This window comes from Tursiops truncatus, chromosome X, assembly GCF_011762595.2.
Source record: "Tursiops truncatus isolate mTurTru1 chromosome X, mTurTru1.mat.Y, whole genome shotgun sequence".
Lineage (NCBI taxonomy): Eukaryota > Metazoa > Chordata > Mammalia > Artiodactyla > Delphinidae > Tursiops > Tursiops truncatus.
The window spans coordinates 19295727-19319811 of NC_047055.1; the positions used below are offsets into that span (position 1 = coordinate 19295727).

At 38.0% G+C, this 24085-nt stretch overlaps 1 protein-coding gene across 10 annotated transcripts in view; it reads left to right on the forward strand.

Moving 5' to 3' along the window:
• Positions 1–24085, forward strand: part of ENOX2 (ecto-NOX disulfide-thiol exchanger 2) — a 298173-nt gene that overhangs the window by 238146 nt on the left and 35942 nt on the right. For all 10 annotated transcript variants that reach the window (XM_019919016.3, XM_033848959.2, XM_019919012.3 and 7 more), the window contains 4 exons: positions 2135–2368; positions 4594–4806; positions 6539–6645; positions 15985–16099. In XM_019919016.3, the coding sequence (XP_019774575.1) occupies positions 2135–2368; positions 4594–4806; positions 6539–6645; positions 15985–16099 (669 nt within the window). The remainder of the gene's footprint in view (positions 1–2134; positions 2369–4593; positions 4807–6538; positions 6646–15984; positions 16100–24085) is intronic.

Below are 24085 nucleotides of genomic sequence, written 5' to 3' on the forward strand. Positions count from 1 at the left end.
GCTGATGTTTAGAAATTTGATTATGATGTGCCTTGGTATAATTTTCTTCATGGTTTTCCACTTGGGGTTCATTGAAATTCTTAGATCTGAGTTTTCATCAAATTTGGACATTTTTCCTTCCTTATTTCTTCAAATATTTTTTCTATTCCCTCCCCTGTCTCCAGTCATGGCTCCAATTAGGCATATATTGGACCCCTTGAAATTGTCAACAGCTTACCAGTACTCTGTTCATTTTTTTAAGTCTTTTTTCTCTCTGTATTTCATTTTGAATAGTTTCTATTGCTATGTCTTCAAGTTCATTAATCTTTTCTTCTGCGATGTCTAATTTGTCATTGGTCCTGTCCAGTGATTTCTTTTCAACTCAGACATTGTAGTTTAAATCTATAAAAGTTTGATTTTGGTTCTTTTTTATGTCTTTTGTGTTTCTACTTAATATGTTCTATCTTTTCTCTAGCTTCTTAAGCATATGAAATCCAACTATAATAGTTTTTATGTCCTTATCTATTAATTATATTATCTGCATCACTTCTGGGTCTGCTTCGTTGACTGATTTTTATCTTTATTATGATTTTCCTGCTTCTTTGCATATTGGGTAATTTTTTATTGGACACCAGACATTGTGAATTTTACCAGGTGACAAATATTTTTCATTCCTGTAAGTATTCTTGACCTTTGTTCTGGAATGCAGTTAAGTAACTTGAAAATTTTTTTATCTTTTTAGGTCTTGTTTTTAAGTTTTGTTCAGCAGAACCAGAGCAGGGTTTAGTCTAGGGCTAATTTTTCCTCACTAAGGCAAAACTCTTTTGATTACTCTATCCAATGCTCTCTGAATTATTAGATTTTCTCCTCTGGCTGGTGTGAAAAGGAAATAGTCCTAGCCCTGTATGAGCTCCAGGGATTATTACCTCTAATGCTTAGGTAATTCACACATAGATAGACATCAATACTGAGCTACAAAATAGGGGAGGACCCTCTTCAGATCTCTGAAGTTCTTTCTCCGTGTAGCTTTCTTCTTTCCAGTACTCTGCCATGCAAACTGTCTGCCATAGTCTCCCTGGATTCCCAGTTCAGTCTCCTCAACTCAGGGAGATCACCATGCTTTGCCTGAGTTCCCCTCCCTGTGCTGAGGCCTGGAAACTCTCCCCAGGCAATAAGCTTGGAAAATGTTAGGGATCACTTCATTTGGTTCTTGTCTCTTAGTGATCTCTGTCTTCATTGCCTAATGTCCAATGTCTTAAAAACTATTGTTTCATACATTTTGTCCATATTTTTACTTGTTTAAGGCAGGAGTTACCCTGCAAACTTGTGCTTAGAATGAAATGAGATAAATGTGTGTGGAAGCAGCTAGCTCAGCTTCTGAAACTTAAAAGGTTAATAAAAACTTAATTTTTTTTATTTTTTTGTTGAGAGATTTAACTTTGGTGCTATAACTGACACCAAAAGTGGAGGTGTGGACTTGAATCCTGGTTATCTGAATCCTAGTCCTATACCAGTATACTATAAGCATACTACCTCTTTTTTTAAGGATCCAAAATTATATGTCACCTGGATCACATACCACTCCCCGTTATATCTATTCCACCACCCCCTCCAAAATGGTTCCAAGTCACCAGATACATCTAGGAAGCAATTTGGGGGATTGAAATGTTGAGCTGATTTAAATTTATCAAAATTTTATTGATTTTATTTAAATTTTATCTAAATTTTATCAACATTTAAATTTTATCAAAATTCTGAGTGGCAGGATGACTGACACTCTTGAAGTTATCCAAAGACACCACAATTTGAGGCCACCTTTTGCATTCTTTCCAGCCCATAGTGCCACATAAAGCTTATTCTTGATACAGTTACCCACAGAGCTTCCCTCTGTCACAGGTAAGGTGGCAGATGGAGAAATGAAACTCCTATGAATAAGACTGACCCAACCATGGAATAATAAACTGTTATCAGAGATAGAGACTATAATCCAAGTCTTTAATGTTCTCCTTGCTAGTAGTGGGGAGAGAATTTGGGGTTATGTGGTCCCTGGAAACTGCTGTGACTGCATCTGAAGTACCTAACTTGAAAAGCTACTTACAGTGGCTCACTCACTGGGCTGTTCTTGTCCTCTCCTCTCTCCCTCTTGTGCACTTAGGTTACCGCATTCGCCTGGGCTCTAGCACTGACAAAAAGGACACAGGTAGGCTTCATGTTGATTTTGCACAGGCTCGAGATGACCTGTATGAGTGGGAATGCAAACAGCGTATGCTTGCAAGAGAGGAACGCCACCGTAGAAGGATGGAAGAAGAAAGGTTGCGCCCACCATCCCCACCTCCAGTGGTCCACTATTCAGATCATGAATGCAGCATTGTTGCTGAAAAACTAAAAGGTATACAAAACACTCGAGCTTTGTGATTAAAAGAACTCTTTTCTTTGGAGAAATGTAATAAATATATTTGTATTGTTGACAGTTATCCTTGAATTTCCCACTGAGGGATTCTAAGCATTTCTTGTGTTGAAGCCTTGCAGTTAGAAAGGTGTACCTAGTAATTCAAGAGCCAAAAATTTGTCCCTCCCACCTGTGTCTGTGATCCTTCACTGTCTCAAGTTACTTTTTCTCTCCATACATCAGGTGACTAGAAAGAAACAATTTTTTCCCACTTTTCCACATCAGAGAATTTTAGCTGTGATCCATGACTTGGGACCTGTAAGCACCTCCACCCCGTTTCATTGTGGATAGCAAGTTAGTTTTGAATTCTAAGTCAGAATAAATCAGAACAATAGAACTTGATGTGACCTCAGAAAACTCTGATAAAATTCCATTTTATAGATGAGAAAATGGAGGGCCAGAGTAGTTACAGTATACATTCTTCTTAGATTACTCAAAGACGTAGCTACTACCAACTAAAAGAGGACTCCTTTAATCACACATTTATTTCACACAGTAACTACAGAGACTTCCAGACATTGCTAAATCAGACTGCTTTCCCTTTAGTTTTGATTCCTGTTCCCCTTGCTTAACTCTCAGAGCCATTTTGCTAATTTAACCTTAATTGCCTTGCCTGGTCTCCTGTGTTAGTAGCTCAAATCCAGTTTTTTCATTCTATGAGTATGGTTGATTTTACTGGATGAGTGCTGGTGTCCCATTGATCTTATTGGTGACACCAACCCAGCTCTAACAGTATGAATTTTCCTTGCTTCTTGTGCTCTAGGCTCAGCAAGATGCTGCTAATTCCCCCTTTGCAAATAGGTCTCATTCACCAAACTTGTTTGCACCTTATAGCCTAAGGGTTTCACATGTTAAAGAAATCCTTTGTTTGGATTGATTTGTCTTCCTGTAAGAGAAAAGCAGAAAACATAGAGTCCAGAGTAGAGACACAGAAATAATGGTACACTTTGAAAAGCTGGAAAGGCTGAAAGCATTGGTAAGATGCCAGGTCCAAGACTTAACTGTTCACATAAGACCAAACAGCTCAGTTTGAATTTTTATAAAAAAATGAATTTGCTGGTTGTGTGGAACTCAAGCAAAAAGTAAGCATCAATGAATCAACTATACATCAGTAATTTTTTTAAAAACTGAGCATCAACATAAAGACTGTATGTAAGTAATGAAATGAAAACTGCTATAACGGTGAGGCTGACCTCTCATTACACATCTGCACTTAAAAAGGCAAGTGGTAAGAAGTTCACATTACAGTGAGAGATGGTTCCAATGGACATAAGGGTTCCTAGCTAGAGAGGGATGTGGAGTCCTACAGTGGGCCTTCAATGGGATGCTAATGGACTCTCCCTCTCAGGAGTCTTTAACAGCAGAATATGTAAGTGGCTATCTCAGAAAGCTGAACCAGAGGCTTTGGAAGCTGAACCAGAGACTACTATTTTAACATCAGAGAGTAACTCCTAACTAGCTGTAGAAATCTACATGGATGGTTCCTCAGGCAAGAGAAACAGGATGTGGCGAAATGTAGAAATAGAATGAATTACATCAAAATAGATTGTGATTGGGACTGAATGGAAGGCCTGGGGCTGGACTGGATGCAGGAGTGATGTTACAAAAAGTCAAAGATGTAAGTGTTTATACCTAAAGAATTGCCATTTAACCCTTTCTTAAGCCTCCTTCCAAAGGTTTAATTCCATGGATCCAGGATAAAGTTACTGTCAAATGCAAGTTAAGCTCAAGGCTCAAGTTTACTTGTGCTTATTAAAAAATAAGATTGTAGAATTCTGAAGTTCTCTCACTGCTAATTTATATATTACACACATGCACGCACACACACACACACACACACACACAGAGGTTAAGAAATTTGCAATATGTGAAAACTATGTCAGTAAAGAAAACTTTAAGAAAAGAAGAAATACTCTTGTTCTGAAAATTCTTCGTAGACTACAACCAATCTGCCTACTTTTGGAATCTTTCATTCTTTCAGTCTCTCTGCTCACCTGCTGCCTGTGTGTGCACACGTGTGCATGCATGGTTCCTCACCCTCTGCAATTAATTCATTTCACAACCTTTGCCAAAAAGCCATGGTGGCCTCCTTACCAGCATGTTTGGAAAATAGATGGAGATTTGGTTACTTTTGATGACTCTAAAAATAAATTCTCTTTTTTCAGATGATTCCAAATTCTCAGAAGCCGTGCAGACCTTGCTTACCTGGATTGAGCGAGGAGAGGTGAACCGTCGCAGCGCCAACAACTTCTATTCCATGATCCAGTCGGCCAACAGCCACGTCCGCCGCCTAGTGAATGAGAAAGCTGCCCATGAGAAAGACATGGAAGAAGCAAAGGAGAAGTTTAAGCAGGCCCTGTCTGGAATTCTCATTCAATGTGAGTGGAAGCCATAGTTCTGCCAGAAGGGAGAGAGGGCACTTCACTTAGTCATCACTCTCTCTACACAGGAGCCAGGGCTCCAGAGCCATCCTGTGTCAAGAAGGAATGCCCTCTTCTGCCTTGTGCTCTCCTTATATTGCCAAATGCCTGAGCTATGGTTTCATGGGAATCATGTGCGCACCTCCTATGTTCATTTTCTGTGGTATGTGTACTTCAGCTCCTTAGAAACACGCTTAGACCACAATCCTGTGATTTTACTTTCGCTTGTTCTCAAAGTAAGTTACAAGCAGCCTCAGGCTCCAGTGGAAAATTCGGTATTTCACTGCTGAAGTTAGAATGTAGCATCAGGATTTGTAAGCTTCTTTGCTTCAGATTTGCATCATTATGCTTTTCAGGTATTCCATTTCAGGGATAAATGTAATTATATTTCCCAAGGTAATTGAATAAAAGCCAAATTTGCTACTTCTACCTTTTGTTTTCAGTTTCCTTTCTTCAACATTTCCTTTACTGGATGTCAGTAGACACTGAGAGGGAATGGGAAGCCACTGAAATAGCCATTTTCAAAAATTAGTACCACTCCAAACCTATCCAAGGTCTCTTAAATGAGCAGAAAAATTCTCAAATAATGTTTTTAGTTCACCGTATTATAAAATTATGAACTCTTCTCTTTTGAGTAAGAAACTGTATTCACATTAGGAACAAAGGTACAGTTTTATGACTTTGCTTTTAAACAGTTATGGCCCACTCTTCTTATACTTGACTGATACATAAATGGGATTAAGGAGGAGTTGTTTCATTTTCCATTTCTATTTTGAAAGTATCTATGGGCATGGAATCCAGGAAGAGAAAGCATATGTTTTTAGGGCTTCAGAATAAATAGAAAAAGAGAGCAGCAAGCATCATGGGAATATAAATCCTTAAATCATTAGTAGACAGGGTACAAACAGGGCTGTAAAGAAAGAAATAACACCTCTGAATCTTCTTACTGTGAACACCTAGCCAGGCAGAGGATCTTGTCCTTTTTTTCTTTCCCCAGAAAAAAGTCATGACTAAGTTTTCTTTCTCTTGAACTGATTGCGATAAAGTCCCCGAATATTTGTACACATTTCCTCATTTGACATTTTAAGCGACCCTGAAAAAATACTCCCTAGGACTGTGCTTACACACTATTCTTCCATAAAACTTGTGTTTCTCCAGTCAACAAGCCTATCTAGGTAGACTTAAAATAGATCCCATCCATTTTAGGTTCTGATTTGTTGCTTCTGGTTAAACATACCTCAGAATAATAAAAAGATGGATTCCATTGAAATGAAGCATCCAGGCTCATTCTGAAAGGCTAGTTTAAGAAGCCAGTGGTCAAAAGGAGCTGGTACAGTTCACCACTTGCTGTCCTGTTGTGCAGGGTCAATAAGTGCTAAATCACATTCACCATGACTCTTGCCTCTCCTGCCTGAATGAATACAGACTGCCTGTATTAAAAAAACTTTAGTCACCATTTCACCCTAAACCTTCTAGAATTCATTTTTTCTTTCTGTATATTGATATCTTTGCCTTTGCGTCCCCTTTAAACTCATGGTACACCAATACACATAGCCTTTTTTTTTTAGCACAGCTCTAGTCCAGTAGTGTCATAGGAGACACACTAAGCCTAATGCTTCTCTTATTTCTTTTCTCCTCTCTTTTGCCATCCCTGGATGATGCTGATTCAACTGTTGATCTGATGCTACAGTTGAGCAGATAGTAGCTGTGTACCATTCTGCCTCCAAACAAAAGGCTTGGGACCACTTCACAAAAGCCCAGCGTAAAAACATCAGCGTTTGGTGTAAACAAGCTGAGGTTAGTAACTTTTTACTCTGGTAGCCCCTCAGGGGGACAGTTTCTTTCTTTAACAAGTTATTGATTTGGAGTTTAGCTAGAATTAAATAGTGCCAAGCTCCCATGGCCACAACAAGGCCCTAATGAAACACTGAGACATGTTCTATAGCTTGTCATTGTGTCCAGACCACCTGCTGCCAAAAGGGTAATAAATGTGCACATGTTGTCTTGAATGCATTCTGCTGGGTGGAAACCTTAGTAGTGAAAATGTAGCTGCGATCATTAATAAGTTTACTTCCCTAAGCTAGCTAGTCTTGGGTACAACAATAATTACGGACCTGTGCATCTAGTGTTAGTAATATTAGGGCTGTCTTACATTTATTAGAGCATCTTGACAGTTGAGGCTGAAAGCTGCCTGGTGTTACATTGGAGCACTGAAATTTCTGAGCTTCCTTTATCAAACCCACTCAGCCACCTTTATAGGTGGCAGCTTTAAAGGTAACAGAGGACTCTGATTTCAAATTAAGGTTGACACACACCTCTCTGCTTGTGCTCAAGTGACATTTTTAGCATAACACTAGAACATATCTGATGTGATTAAGTTGAGATTCTAAATCTGAGATTAAAAACCGAGATGGGAGGTTTGTTTACACCAGTGTGCCTTTGGAATGGTATTACATAGTCCTCAAGATTTTCTGTTCCTATGTGTAGCTTCCTTACCCAGCCAGCCCTGACACTTTCCATCTATGTATGCAGCAACTCTTTCAACTTCGTTTCTGAGTCCTCTTTGCCAGTCTAGTAGCAGTCCCATTATATCTATCAATGCAGGTTGTCATATTCCTTAATAGTTAAATAGCACTTGTATGGAACTTACATATTATAAGGCACTTTCACATTGGTTAGCTCACCTACGCGAGCCCCTCAATAGATGTGGTGTAGTGGAAAGAACCTTGGACTTGGAGTTGACATGAATCCAAATCTCAGCTCTGACAACGTTATAGCTGCGTGACTTTGAGCAAGTTAGTCAGCCTTTCTCAGTCCTTATTTCTTCGCCTGGATTAAATGAGATAAGAGATATGTAGACAGTATGAAAATATAAATGCTATATAAATGAGAAATAGTATTATTTCAATTTATCATTAACAACTCCATAAGGAATAATAAGTAAGTAGAGTGTCCGTTTTTTACATGTGAGGAAACTGAGACATAGAAATATTAAGCGATGTGGGCTTCCCTGGTGGCGCAGTGGTTGAGAATCTGCCTGCCAATGCAGGGGACACGGGTTCGAGCCCTGGTCTGGGAGGATCCCACATGCTGCGGAGCGGCTGGGCCTGTGTGCCACAACTGCTGAGGCCCATGGGCCTAGAGCCCGTGCTCCACAACGGGAGAGGCCACCGTAGTGAGAAGCCTGCGCACTGCAACAAAGAGCCCCCACTCTCTGCAACTAGAGAAAGCCCATGTGCAGCAACGAAGACTCAACGCAGCCAAAAATAAAATAAAATTTAAAAAAAGAAATGTTAAGCGATGTACACACAATTATACAGCTAGTAAGTGGTCAATTCAGGCCTAGAAATTCTTCTTCTTCACTCTGTGCTCTGGTATAAACTGCCTTGTGGTCTTGAGTCAGTCATTTAATCTTTGTGAACCTCAGTTACCTAATCTATAAAATGAAGATAATAATCCATTCCTCTGTCTTTCATGAGAATACATGACATAGTTCGTGTGGCAACAATTTGAGAACCGTGAAGAGAGATTAGAGGAAGATAAGCCCACCTCTGCTCATAAACCAACAGTCTCTGAGCCATCAGTTCTGACTCGGCAAAGGGATCTATGAGTCACTAGGGAGAAATCCTTGAAGACATCAGCCCAGTGGAGGGTAGGGTCATAGAAAGCCAGTAAAGTTTTTAATTGTTAAAAAAATAATAATTAGGATCAGAAAAGGAACCGATTATCTTAGTGTAGCACAAAATGATTTTAGAATGCTAGGGCTACCTCATGTTGTTGAGCCCAACGAACAAAATTCAACATTTCAATTCAGACGTTTACTGAACAGATTCTCTGTCTCAGGTATCATGACAGGCAATGCAGGATGAGATGATCTTTGCCCTCAGGGAGCTAAAAAGGTAACAAAAGTGATCAAGGGGAGGGTTGGAGTTTAGCGCTTAAATTTATTTATTTGTTTTTAAAATTTTTATTGGGGAATAGTTGATTTACAATGTTGTGATAGTTTCAGGTGTACAGCAATGTGAATCTGCTATACATATACATATATCCACTTTTTTTTTTTAGATTCTTTTCCCATATAGGCCATTACAGAGTACTGAGTAGAGTTCCCTGTGCTATACAGTAGGTCCTTATTAGTTACCTATTTTACATATAGTAGTGTGTATGTGTCAATCCCAATCTTCCAGTTCATCCCTCCCCCTCCTTTAACCCCCTGGTAACCATAAGTTTATTTTCTACATCTGTAACTCTATTTCTGTTTTGTAGATAAATTCATTTTTTTAGATTCCACATATAAGCAATATCATATGATATTTGTCTTTCTCTGTCTGACTTACTTCACTCAGTACGACAATCTCTATGTCCATCCATGTTGCTGCAAATGAGATTATTTCATTTTTTTTATGGCTGAGTAATATTCCATTGTATATATGTACCACATCTTTATCCACTCCTCTGTTGGTGGACATTTAGGTTGCTTCCATGTCTTAGCTATTGTAAACAGTGCTGTAATGAACATTGGGGTGCATGTATCATTTTGGATTATGGTTTTCTCCAGATATATGCCCAACAGTGGGATTGCTGGATCATATGGTAGCTCTATTTTTAGTTTTTTAAGGAACCTCCATACTGTTCTCCACAGTGCCTGTACCAGTTTACATTCTCACCAACAGCGTAAGAGGGTTCCTTTTTCTCCACACCGTCTCCAGCATTTACTGTTTGTAGATTTTTTGATGATGGCCATTCTGACTGGTGTGAGGTGATACCTCATTGTAGTTTTGATTTGCATTTCTCTAAAAATTAGTGATATTGAGCATCTTTTCACATAGCACCTAAATTTAAAATATCCAAAATCCTTAATTTAGTTTGAATAATTCAGAAAAATAAAAGTTGAGAGAAAAATGCTCAATATGTCTTCCAATTGTAGCAAAGCAGTATTAGTCTCTACCTTCCCTTCAACGCACACATGTATCCATTTTAGGGGGTGGAAGAGGCTGTTTGAAGTGCCCCACCCATTACAGAAAGCCCTGCTGATACAGTATTTCCTTTTTCATGGGAGGAGTGGAGCCTCTGGTTGGAGAACTGACTTGTCTAGGCCACAACCCTTTTGTAAACAAATTTGCAATAAAATAGTCTCCATTAATTTTATTCATCAAGGCCCTCTGTAGTTATAGCAAGCCTACCTATCTGGTGGGTATATGCTTGAGTTTAATTACTTCCTCAGTAAAGACAGCTATGCCAGTAAGCCGGACATTTCTCTAGGGCTGTGGAGAGCTGAGAGCTGTACACCCTATCACCTAATATTGTAGCAGAGCTTCCTTGGCACACTGATGAGGATAAAGCACACGGCCGGCATGACTTACTACATGTTTTGTGATATGCCTTGTAGACTTTGTAGGAACCCAGAAAAATGCTTCCTGCCTGTTGGATTGGACTAAATTAAGGTCTACCCTGAATACCTCAATCTTTATAAGTAAAACTACTGACAGTGGAACATAGCTCATGACCTTTCTCTGCCATTGCATTCCCTAAACCTAAAAGATTTCTTCTATTCTATATTGGCACCTCTTTAAATCATGGCTTTAAATTTTTTTTAACCTCTGAGTACTTTCACTTGATGACAGGCAACTCTGAGGACTAAAAGGAGGTATCCTGTAGAAAGTGACAAAACTGTCCTCTTAAATTGGGACTGCCTCTTAGCACCCCACTGAGAATCAGAGCATCTCAGTGACCTAATCAACTAAACTGACTTTTTCTTGACCTAGGCATAAAAGCTACAATTCCTAAGTTAGGGGTTTCATCAAGGTAGAAGGGTCTGACATTGAACCTTTTCTACCAGTTGCCTCAGGGAATAAGCCAGCTGGTGACTTCCTCGCATCACAAAGTACCTGTTATTTGTCTCATTGTCATCCTGCTTCCAGCAGCAGACACTGTCTCACTCTGGTGAGAGAGAAGTTATAAAGTAAGAAGAAAAGGTCCCCACTTTCAGGGAGCTAAGGCACTCACCCTGGTAGCATCTGCCAAGCAGACTAGTTTGATAATGAGTCTTTTTCATTGGTTTACTTTCCTGATTTACATGTGTGTGAGGCTCCTGCTGATACAATTTGAAAGGGTAATAAAAATAAGAGAAGGCTGAAGTCCCTCCCCTTACTAAAAGTTAGCATCTACAGTGACTTTACTGACAGTGCTGTGTTGTGGGAACTCTTTTTCTATAGAATCATTCAAAACCTGTGTGTTTCTCTTACTGAGATCCTGGCCTAGATTACAAGTTAAACTTTGGATTGCATATAAGAAGCTAGAGCCATAGCAGTAGGCACCAAGAAACTCCCTTGCATTCTCCCTAATGTGAGATTTTTATACCATTGGACCAGAAGAAAGGGTACATGGTGATTACGTACTAGCATTCTCGTGAAATGAAATACTGTGATTGCTAAAATAACTTTCTAGATTTCCAGGCCTATCATTCCAAACCGCAAAGAACTGGTTGCAGATAGATGTTCAAGTTATCTGCATACCCTTGTTTTAGGACCCATTTGCACTAACACTAGCTATTGGCTTTCAGCCATCAAACCCCATGCTAACAAAATTTGGATCAACCTAATTTGTATTTCCATTATGTAGCATACAATAGACATTGATTAAGAGCCTGTGTTTGTGCTTTGCTTCATTGGCTTGAATGATATCTCAGAATCAAATTTCTGTGTAAGTGTAGGAGCTATCTTCCTATCCTCTGCTCCTTTCCATTCCTTCATCTGGCCCATTCCCCACCGAGTATCCTGTTAATTTTCAAAGTATGGGTAAGTACAATTTTGTTACACAATTCATAAGGAACTTTGCTTTTATTATAGTCATGTTTCTATCATAAAACATGAGTAAGATGAATTTAAGTCCACATAAATTTTTTGGAAACTATATAGTTAGATAATTAACGTTCAATAATTTATGATTTGCCTACTTTATGATAAATCAAAAATGTCAGCTGGTACAAAAATGATTCTTTTCAGCATTTTCCTCTGTCTAGAGTTTCAGTTTTATTCTATGTTAAAAGTGCTTTGTCCTCCATTGTGGAGCAATATGTGAATTTCTAAGCTTCGCAAAAAGTTACCACTAGAATAGACTTAAAGGCATTATAATGCATTTTGAGAAGTCACTAACAGTTCACTGTTTAGATTAAATATCACAGGTCTACTGTGGGCAATAGTGTGGTATAAAAACTTTAGGAAGGCTATCTTACCTTTTTTTATGTACTCTATCAGTGATGTGACCCAGTCAATTTCAGGTAGAGAATTACAAATGAAAATTTCTGGAAAATGTTTTTCCATGTCATTGCCACTCTTTTGGCTTCAGCACTGGATCCAACTATCAGGATGGGAAAAGGGGCAGATCTGGGAGGCAGCTATTTCTCTTGCTGCCTGCACTTCAGTGGCTCAAAGTCCTCCTGTTGCCTGCTCCTGTGTCCAAGCTAGGTAGAATGCCTTCCTTAGGTAAATGCCACCTTTTAGTCCTTCTCTCTGAAGGTATTTGTTAGGATTTGATTCCAAAAGTAGAGCTTTTTTGATCCACCAGAGAATATAGAAAATAGACATCTTAGATATCAAGTGCTTTACTTTTCAAAGAATTAAAATCTCACTTGCTTTACTTAGAGGTAGTGTCATTTACTGAACGCTCACCTTAAGTTTATTGCAGTATAGTATCCTATAGCCTCTATTGTTCTCTCTGCCTTATCTCCATTCATGTGACTTAGTATCGATATTTACAGAAAAAGTAATGGTACGGACCTTAGTTTCTCTGTAGCTAAGAAGGATTGTCTAGTTAGAGGGCTCTAGGCTCTGCCACTTTGCCTGCCTGCTGAATACTTAGAGCAAGCTTCTCCCTAGTTTTTCTTACCCTCATTTCATTATCAGCTAAAAGAACTGGTAACTCTTGTTTCTGAAGTATTTTGAGGCATTGAGGTAAAATTTGCCCATAGGTCCGTTATTTTTCTAGGGATTTTTTGAAGGTGTGAAAGATCTCTAGATAAGCTGTATTACTTAGTTATTGAACATTTTATACTTCTAAGAAGAGATTATGCTTTCTTGCCCAGCTGGAAGCAGAAAAGATGCTTTGCGGATGCTGAGCAGCTACAGAGCGTGTCTTAGCTATCAGTTAGATCTTCTGGCCCTGGGACATTTCCCTAGAAGGAACACAATTTACTCTTCTGAGAAACACAATTTAAACTTTCCCAGAGTTAGACAACATGTTTGTGAATTGAGAGTTGGTCTCTGCTTATACCCTCTGACAGTCTACATTTTTGTTAGGCAGCTAGGAGAGCCACAACTTTTCCTGATGAAGTAAGTTGTACAATATTTGAATTTGCCAGTGTCAAACCTCATTATGATCACCTTTCCAGTAACAGCTCTTTGATAACTGAAATCCAGACTCCTGAGAAAGGATGAATTCTTAGAAATGGCAATTCCGTTATTGTTCTCTGTGCAATAAGACATAGCAAATGTCTTTCTTGACACAGTCCTTTAAAGTTCATTTTTCTCAAACAAGTCATTATTTTCTTCTATTTTAAGTAATGCCTCTGCAGCACATTGAGGGATCCTTTGATAGTATTTCTATTTTCTATTTCTTCTATTTTTCCTTTACTTCTTAACTCTCAGTGATAACACTGAATAGCTCACTTTTTAATAGGTACTTTTATTTATATTTAGTGTAAACTTAACTTGATATAGAAATCATTATTTTTCCTGGTAAAATGAATAAAAAAGGAGAATATTAGTTGAGATAGTGATTAACTGTAGCATTAATTATTAAGAAATCCATTTAAAATACTTATAATCTCCCTAAATGGAGGCAATTTTCACCAGACGGCTTTGCACATTTTCTGTATTATGGTCCAAGTGCAGCTAACCTAGGCAAGGAATTCTCAGCTCACTGCTGAGGAGCCTCTGACAGGCATTAAGTGGCCTTTAAATGATTGCAAGCTGTTCCAAAATGGAGTTCTCATGCTTGATTTTTTTTGAAAAAGTGACTTTTCCAGTGTGATCTCAATCATTTCCGATGTTCTTTATGCCTTTCTGCAGATCTGTGTTTACATCTGGTAGCACTTCCCTTCAGCCTGAAGAACTTTCTTCAGTTTTTCTTATAGTGCAAGTCTTTGGGTGACAAATACTCACATTTACATTTGTCTGAAAATATATTTATCTCATCTCCATTCTTGAAAGAATTTTTCTCTGAATATAGAATTCTGAATAAATAGATAATTTTTATTTCTTCTTGCACTTTAAAGAATTGTTTCCCTAACTTCTGGTCTTTATTGTTTCTGAAAGAAATCAAAGCATTCAAATTGTTTTTCCCCTGTTTATAATATGTTGGTTTTTTCTGGCTGCTTTTAAAAGTTTCTCTTTTTTCCTTTATTGATATATAATTGACATACAGCACTGTATAAGTTTAAGGTGTACAGCATAATGACTTGACTTACATGTATTGTGAAATGATTGTCACAATAAATTTAGTTAACTAAAGAGTTAGAGTTTCTCTCTATGTTTCATTTTCAGCAGCTTGACTATGGTGTTCCTAGACATACTGTTTTTCCACACATATTCTGCTTGGGGTTCACTGAGTTTTTTGAATATATAGATTAATATATTTCATCAAATTTAAGAAATCCTCAACTATTTTTTCTTCAAATATTTTGAATCATTTAATCTCTCCTCTCTTTCTGTGATTCCAGTTAGTTTCTCTGTTCTTCAGATTTGATAAATTTGTATTGTTCTCTCTTTAAGCTTTCTCTGTATACTGTCATCTCTATTCTACTGTTAAGCTCATCCAAAGTTTCTATTTCTCTGCTAAGATTTCCTATCTTTTCATTCATTATTAACATATTTCCTTTACATCATTGAGATAGTTATGATTAGCTGCTTTAACTCCTTGTTCTGCTAATTTCCATATCTAGTTCATTTCAAGCTTGGTTTCTGTTGATTGTCTTTTCTCTTGAAAATGGGTCATCTCAACCTAGTTCTTGTAGGTATGTCAGTTAACTGGGGGCTTTACCTGCTTATTGTGAATATTTTGCTTTTAAGTCTTTGGATTCTGTTATATTCTTTCAAAGAATGTTGATTTTGTTTTCTTTTGTTTTAATGGTCAATTTACTTCATTGAATTTAAGCTAGAAATTCTCTCTCTTAGATGGCAACTCAAATCTCAGTTCAGTTTTTTAGCCTAGCTGGGTTGTTTGGAATCTGCCATGTGCTTTCATGGTTCAAGGGTCATGCAGAAATTTGTACAGTTCTTATACACAGAATTTGGATCCCTCTCTCTTTGGCTATCTACTTTCTGGGATCCCCTCCTCACTTTCCATTGGCTTCCAGTGGTTGCCCTGAACTCTCTCCTTTATTTCTTTAGGATATGAAGACATTGGATTTTCTATCTAAAATTTAGCCACCATATGAGGTGCTAGCTGTTGTCTGCTCTCAGACTAAAAGTCTCTTTAAAACTGGAAGACCCACACCCTTCTTCCAAGTGTCGGCTCCTCTTCAGAATATGCCTGTTTTTGTTCATTCTCCAATGGCATCAAGTAGTTAGGGATTTGGTTTGGTTTGGTTTTTTGTTCACAGAATATAGATATTATCCACGGAAGGGTTGATCTGGTAGGAGTTCAGTCCTGACAGCTCATTTTTACTCTAACTACTAAACCTGCAAATGTTTGATTAAGAGTTCTGTTGAGTAAGACTGTAAAGGGAGAGAGAAGAGGTTAGAAAGCAGCAAGATCAAAGGATTTGACATGGGAAGGTGAACATGGCAGAACCTTAAGGGAAAGTCCAGAAATCCATGTAAGAGGTGGAAGGTATTTCATGGTCAATGGTACTCTCTAAAATGGGAGGGATACAAGAATCATCGGCTGCTAGAGCTCTGGGTATGGAAAGAAAGCCTATGCAGGACAGAGTGTACAAAGTTTGCTTTGTGTATTGAGACTGTCCTCAGCCTCAACACGCCCCTTTGCCTTTGCCTTTGCCTTTGCCTTTGCCTTAAGACTACTCTGAAGTTTTGTTATACGTTTAAAAAGACCCTGCTTTACCTAGTCCTTAATTCTGTTTATTTCCTCAACATTTTCAAGGCTTTCCCACCTAAAAAGCATACCTTTTAACCTTAGGAAATTCGCAACATACATAATGATGAATTAATGGGAATCAGGCGAGAAGAAGAAATGGAGATGTCTGATGATGAAATAGAAGAAACAACAGAAACAAAAGAAACTGAGGAATCAGGTAAAGATTATTCTGCTTTGCTTTATTTAACTAACACCTACTGGAAGGGATGATATTTTAAAACCATTAACAACCAATAAGGTATGGGCACAAACCCATCAGACTGGAAGCAGCTAGAGACAATTGGTAAGGCCGTATAAGTACACACTGGCTGAATGTCAACCCTGTGGCTACAGGACTTACTGTGGTCTTAGTTTACTGCCATCTTTCATCATAGTACCTAACTAAAAGTGGGCTTTCTCTTCCTAGGAGCATTGGACATTTAGGTGGTATTGTTCTATATTTGGCTTGGACTTATTAATAAGACGTTCTACAGTAGAAACTATAAGACAGTTTATGTATAAATAGGTAACTAGCCAAACTTTTAGGAAAAAAGTTAGATCCCTACATCACTTATACTTTACACCAAAATTAATAGCAGATGGATTGAAGATTCAAATGACAAAATACATATATAGCAAAAGAAATGTTGGAAAATGTAGGAGATGGTTATATAATTTTGGATGAAGATCTCCAAAGATAGAAATCTTAAAGGATATTTTTGATATATGTATCTGCATAAAAATTAAATATTTCTCTTTAACAATCACAAAGTTAAAAGAGAACCGAGGGCTTCCCTGGTGGCTCAGTGGTTAAGAATCCGCCTGCCAATGCAGGGGACACAGGTTTGAGCCCTGGCCTGGGACGATCCCACATGCCCCGGAGCAACTAAGCCCATGAGCCACAACTACTGAGCCCACGTGCCACAACTACTGAAGCCCGCATGCCTAGAGCCCATGCTCTGCAACAAGAGAAGCCACAACGAGAGGTCCGCGCACCACAAAGAAGAGTAGCCCCTACTCGCCGCAACTGGAGAAAGCCCATGCACAGCAACAAAGACCCAACACAGCCAAAAATAAAAACAAATAAATAAATAAATTTATTTTTAAAAAAAAGAGAGAATCTACAAACTAAGTGGAAATATCTACAGTATATGAGTCTACCTATCTGCTGCCTTCCATTGTGGTTACCTGGAGGTTTATTAGGAACCAAATAGGGGTCTACAAACAGTTGTCTGGATAAGGCCTTTTGCTTTTACCTAGTATAGTCAGGACCTCACTGTGAGACGATAGCCATGGTATGGGTCCCCAGTGGAACTCAAATGGCAAACCTGTTGAACAATATAAGACACCACCCTTCAATTTCATAACAAATCATCTTGGAGGGGGGTTACCATGGGCGAGATTAAAACATCAGCTAAAAGATGAGTGTTTTCAGGTAAACCATTCTATACAATCTTAGCAGTCAGTAAAGCACAGTGGACAAGACACTGGACCTAAAGTTAGAACACCTGAGTTCTAGTCCAAGCTCTGCCTTTCTTGACATAGAAAGGACTTCTTCCTCAGTGAGCCTCAGCTTCCACACTTATAAGAAATACATTATAAAAACTATCTAACAAAGATTTTATAATGGTTAAGTGAATTCATTCACTCCTTTAATAACTATTACATTCCCAGCCCTGTGCTAGACATTGGAGATATGGTAGTATACTGCCCCCACTGTGTGTGTGTGTGTGTGTGTCTGTGTGTCTATGTCTCTGTGAGTGTCTGTGTGTCTGTGTGAGACAGATAGAAAACAGATTGATTATAATGCAAATCAGAATTTATTGGTTCCTGTACTTGCATATTGAAGTGAGCAGCTCTAGCCACTTGAGTGATCCCAGAATCTTCACTCCATGAACAAAAACTCTTAAGGAAAGAAAATCACCAAGTCAGAATTTTTTAAAAGCATTCATTAGCTGTTACATCTGAATTTCCTCTATTTTTGCCATATGTTACATCCCTAAACATATAAACCTCCGTATATATTAAATAAACCCTTTGTAATCAGTGAATAGTTAATATTTTCAGAACAGCAAACTAATAACTGCAGATACATACTATAAACTTATAGCCAAGATAAACAAAAAATTTAATAATAATTGAGCTATTCAAATTATTTAAGTGTTTAGCCAGGATATTTTATAGCTGATTAATCTTTGATTTGTAGGATTGTCTCCACCTCAGTATCTGCAGTATTGTATACAGTATAAATCCACTGTTACCCTGAAATGAATGCGACCGTAAGTTTGAGCATCCACTTGATAAGTTGCTGAGTTTGAGGAATTACTGGGGGAGGAGAGGGGTATATGGGAGATTCAGATTGAATGTACTTACTAGGGTTATACAATTGCATTTTGCTTCTGTATCTCTTTTGAGTTAAAAGCTGTATTGGCTACTGCACAGAATCTTATTTCTTTAGAGACTGGAAACTCCCTGACAGATCATCTTATAGCTATTTTCTTTCCTGTTCCACATGCCAGGATGCTGCTTTGTCAAATAAAGCTATGTACAATGGACTTAATGGAGCTTACCAAATAGCTTTTCTCCCAGAAGGTTTCAATTCATTTTAATTCAAGGACTTCTGTGCATTTTTCTTCCCCTTGATCGTATCTAATTTTGTTATTGCATGTCTGTAGTACTCAACTGCAGAAATCCTGCTCAGTGTGAGCCGGTGAGCAGGTCTTCAGTTTTTATCTAAATCAGCTACATGTTTTAGTTATCGCTTGGTTCCAATGAAAAGCTTAAGCAACTAGAACTCAAAAGTTTTTTTTTCTCTCTCTCCATGCTACCAAACTTGAATTTCAGGAGCCTATAGCATGTTTTTGGTTAAATATACTTCCCAGTCTGAGTCAAAGCTAGCAGTCTGTTACCTTTCCTTGAAGTGCCACAAAATTTCTGTTCTGTGAGATTCTCTATGGTAGCTAAGCCCATATTTGTGATTCAGAACTGGAAATACTCTTGCCATGGAAGAAAAGACCGCTGTGCTCAAAGCAATGTGTTGAAGAGGGAGGATCACATCAAAGCAAATCATGATAGTGTGAAACTACTTCATTCTATTGTTAACCATGATGGGAAGTACATGTACCCAGTAAACATAAGGATAGCTGTTCCCTTTCAGCATCTGTCTTTTGCCTTCTTCACTTAAATTGGTGGTTTTCAGATTTGGTATATATATATATATATATATATATATATATAAGAATCATTGGGTTACCTTTTAAAATTCAGATTTCTGTGCTATAGAGTCTGCTTCAATAGGCCTGTAATAGGGTTTGGGAATCTAAATTTTATCAGCCATCCTAAATGAATTATATGATCGTGGTCCAGGGAGCACATTTGGAAAACATTGACTTAGACTAATTCTCCACTGTTCTAGCCAAAGTTTTCTCTTCCACTGGTATCCAATCTCCTTCCTTCTCTCCTCCTACCTCCCAGTATTCCCACTTTAGGAGTTTGATCAGTTAGTTAACAAGCATTATATCCCATCAGCTGATAGAAATAAAGATGTAATATATGTAAACATACATAAAATGTAAGAAATACCACTTGGTGCTAACCTGGAAGGTACTGATTAGAATGCAGCCAGGGCAAGAGAGTGTGGCCAGAGTAGTCGCAGTCAGTGAAAATTGATCAAGGCCTTGAAAGATGAACAGGTTTGGATGAAAGGCAAGAAAGTAAGAAAGCATCTTGATGCAGAGAGGGAGAAGGAGCACGGCTCAAAGAGGGAAATAAGAATGATGTGATTAGGGGTATAAAAGACTGAGTGGGCAAGATGAGCCTAGACCATAGGGGACATGAATGCCAAGCTTAGACTTAGCATAGTAGGCAATATGTCACTATAAGCATGTCTTTCAACCATGGCACTTGTATGATAAAAGCAACATGAATTGTATATTTTAGGAGATAAGTTTGGATTGATAGAGACAAACCAGAGACTTTTATAGGAATTGAGATATAAAATGATGATGATTGGGACTAGTGAAGGCAACAGGAAATGAGAAAAATGATAGAAGAAAAAGAGGTAACAGAGAGTATGACATTAAAGATGCTAGGAGTCATTTGGGGGGAATAAACTAAAGTCTTTTGTGCTAGATTGAATATAAATGATGAAGAATGGAAAGAATTCAGAATGAGCCTAGGTTTTCTAATCTAGGGAGAATGGAAGGTTGGTGATTTTATTAGTTTGCTAGGGCTGCTACAACAAGAACCACAAACTGAGTTGCTTAAACAACAGAAATCTATCGTCTCACAGTTCTGGAGGCTAGAAATCTGAGATCAAGGCTCTAGCAGGGTTGGTTCCTTCTGAGGGCTCTGAGGGAGAATCTGTTCCAGACCGCTCTCCAGCTTCTGGCGGTTTTCTGGCCATCTTTGGCATTCCTTGGCTTGAAGATGCATCACCCCGATCTCTGTTTTCCTGTTCACGTGACATTTTCCCTGTGTGCATGTCTGTCTCTGTGTCCAAATTTCCCCTTTCCATAAGGACACCAGTCATAGAAATCTATAAGCCCACCCCAATTACCTCATTTTAACTTGATTACCTCTGTAAAGATCATATTTCCAAATAAGGTCACATTCTGAGGGCTGCAAAGTATCTTTTTTAGGAGGACAGATTCAACCCATAACAGTAGAACTGATAGAAATGGACTGATGGATGGGACTGATTTGCAGAATATAATGAAATCAGCTTCAGACAGTAGGTAGTTAGGAAATAGATGTAAGGGATTTGTATACAAATCAGGGTTGAAGAAAGTAGAAGGCATAGAAGATAGTAGTACAGAGGCATTCATCTATACTCTGTTAGGAGTCAAAAAGGGAATAAACTACAAATATTTCCATCAATTTGGAGTATAAACAATAGAGATTAGTGGAATTTCATTTTTTACAATAGTCATAAGCCTGGAACACGGAAGGAACTCAATAAATGTTTGTTGAATGAATGAAAATTTTATTAAACACTTTGAAGTAGATTTTATGATATTGTGATCTTGAAAAATATGCAATAACCATAAATAATTAAATTTAACCTAGGTTTCCCTATGTGTCTTATTTTTTTCAATTAATAAACTTTAAGTTTTAGATCAGTTTTAGGTTCATTGCAAAAGTGAGCAGGAAGTACAGAGTTCCCAAATACTGCCTGTGCCCATATACACACAGTCTCCCCCACCATCTACATCCCGCACCCTAGGGGTACATTTGTTACAGTAGCTGAATACATCATCACCCAAAGTTCATACTTTGCATTAGAGTTCACTCTTGGTATCCATTCTATGGTTTTGGAGAAATATATAAAATGTATGTGTTCACCATTGTAGTATCATACAGAATAGTTTCAGGTAACTTAATATCCTCTGTGCTGAACCTATTCATCCTTCCCTCCCCCCAAATGCCTGGTAACTACTGATCTTCCAGACTGGCATATAGTTGGGATCATAAAGTATGCAGGCTTTTCAAATTGATTATTTTTACTTAGTAATATGCAGTTACTTTTCCTGCATGTCTTTTTGTGGCTTGATAGCTCGTTTCTTTTTAGTGCCATTTATTATTCCATTTTCTGGATGCACCACAGTATATCAGTGGTTAGATAACCACTAAAGAGCATTGTGGTTGCCTCCAAGTTTTGGCAATTATGAATAAAGCTGCTGTAAACATTCATGTGCAGGTTTGTGGACAAAGTTTTTAGCTCATTTGGGTAAATACCAAGGAGCATGATTGCTGGATCATATCCTAAAAGTATGTTTAGTTTTGTGAGAAACTGCCAAACTATCTCCCAAAGTGTCTGTACCATTTTGCATTCCCACCAGCAATGAAGGGGAGTTCTTGTTTGCACCACATCCTCACCAGTCCTTGATGCTGTCATTATTTTGAATTTCGGCAATTCTGATATGTTTCTAGTGATATCACATTCTTGCTTTAATTTGCAATTCCCTAATGATATATGATGTTGAAATCTTTTCATACGCATACTTGTCGTTAGTATATCTTTGGTGAGGTGTCTGTTCAGGTCTTTAGTCCAAATGGGTTGTTCATTTTCTTATTGTTGAGTTTTAAGAGTTCATTGTATATTTTTGATAACAGTCCTTTATCAGATGTGTCCTTTGCAAATACTTTCTCTCAGTTTGTGGCTTGTCTTCTTGACATTGTCTTTCACAGAGAAGTTTCTATTTTAATTAAGTCCAGGTTATCAATTATTTCTTTCATGGGTCATACCTTTGGTGTTGTGTCTAAAAAGTCATCACCATACTCAAGGTCACCTACATTTTCTCTTATGTTATCTTCTAGGAGGTTTATAGTTTTGCATTTTTCATTTGGGTCTGTGATCCATTTTGAATTAATCTTTGTGATGTCCCGTTGTTCCAGCACATTTGTTAAAGAGTCTATTTTTGCTCCATTGTATTGCCTTTGCTCCTTTGTCAAAGATCAGTTGACTCTATTTATGGGGGTCTATTTCTGAGCTATCTAATCTATTCCATTGATCTATTTGTCTATTCTTTCACCAACACCACACTGTCTTAGTTACTACAGCTTTCTGTTAAGTCTTGAAGTCAGGTAGCATCTGTCCTCCAACTTTATTCTTCTCTTTCAATATTGAGTTGGCCATTTTGGGTCTTTTCCCTCTCTTTATAAACTTTAGAATAAGTTTGTCAACATCCACAAAATAACGTGTTTGGATTTTTTTTTAACATCTTTATTGGAGTATAATTGCTTTACAATGGTGTGTTAGTTTCTCCTTTATAACAAAGTGAATCAGCTATACGTATACATATATCCCCATATCTCCTCCCTCTTGCATCTCCCTCTGACCCTCCCTATCTCACACCTCTAGGTGGTCACAGAGCACTGAACTGATCTCTCTGTGCTATGCGGCTGCTTCCCACTAGCTATCTATTTTACATTTGGTACTGTATATATGTCCATGCCAACTCTCTCACTTCGTCCCAGTTTACCCTTCCCCCTCCCCGTGTCCTCAAGTCCTTTCTCTACGTCTCCATCTTTATTCCTGTCCTGCCCCTAGGTTCTTCAGAACCTTTTTTTTTTTTTTTTAGATTCCATATATACGTGTTAGCATACAGTATTTGTTTTTCTCTTTCTGACTTACTTCACTCTGTATGACAGTCTCTAGGTCCATCCACCTCACTACAAATAACCCAGTTTCATTTCTTTTTATGCCTGAGTAGTATTCCATTGTATATATGTGTCACATCTTCTTTATCCATTCATCTGTTGATGCACACTTAGGTCGCTCCTATGTCCTGGCTCTTGTAAATAGAGCTGCAATGAACATTGTGGTACATTACTATTTTTGAATTAGGGTTTTCTCAAAGTATATGCCCAGTAGTGGGATTGCCGGGTCGTATGGTAGTTCTATTTTTAGTTTTTTAAGGAACCTCCATATTGTTCTCCATAGTGGCTGTATCAATTTACATTTCCACCAATAGTGCAAGAGGGTTCCCTTTTCTCCACACCCTCTAGGCATTTATTGTTTGTAGATTTTTTGATGATGGCCATTCTGACTGGTGTGAGGTGATACCTCATTGTAGTTTTGATTTGCATTTCTCTAATGATTAGTGATGTTGAGCATCCTTTCATGTGTTTGTTGACAATCTGTATAGCTTCTTTGGAGGAATGTCTGTTTAGGTCTTCTGCCCATTTTTGGATTGGGTTGTTTGCTTTTTTTGATATTGAGCTGCATGAGCTGCTTGTAAATTTTGGAGATTAATCCTTTGTCAGTTGCTTCATTTGCAAATATTTTCTCCCATTTAGAGGGTTGTGTTTTCGTCTTGTTTATGGTTTCCTTTGCTGTGCAAAAGCTTTTAAGTTTCATTAGGTCCCATTTGTTTATGTTTGTTTTTATTTCCATTTCTCTAGGAGGTGGGTCAAAAAGGATCTTGCTGTGATTTATGTCATAGAGTGTTCTGCCTATGTTTTCCTCTAAGAGCTTTATAATGTCTGGCCTTACATGTAGGTCTTTAATCCATTTTGAGTTTATTTTTGTGTATGGTGTTAGGGAGTGTTCTAATTTCATTCTTTTACATGTAGCTGTCCAGTTTTCCCAGCACCACTTACTGAAGAGGCTGTCTTTTCTCCATTGTATATTCTTGCCTCCTTTATCAGAAATAAGGTGACC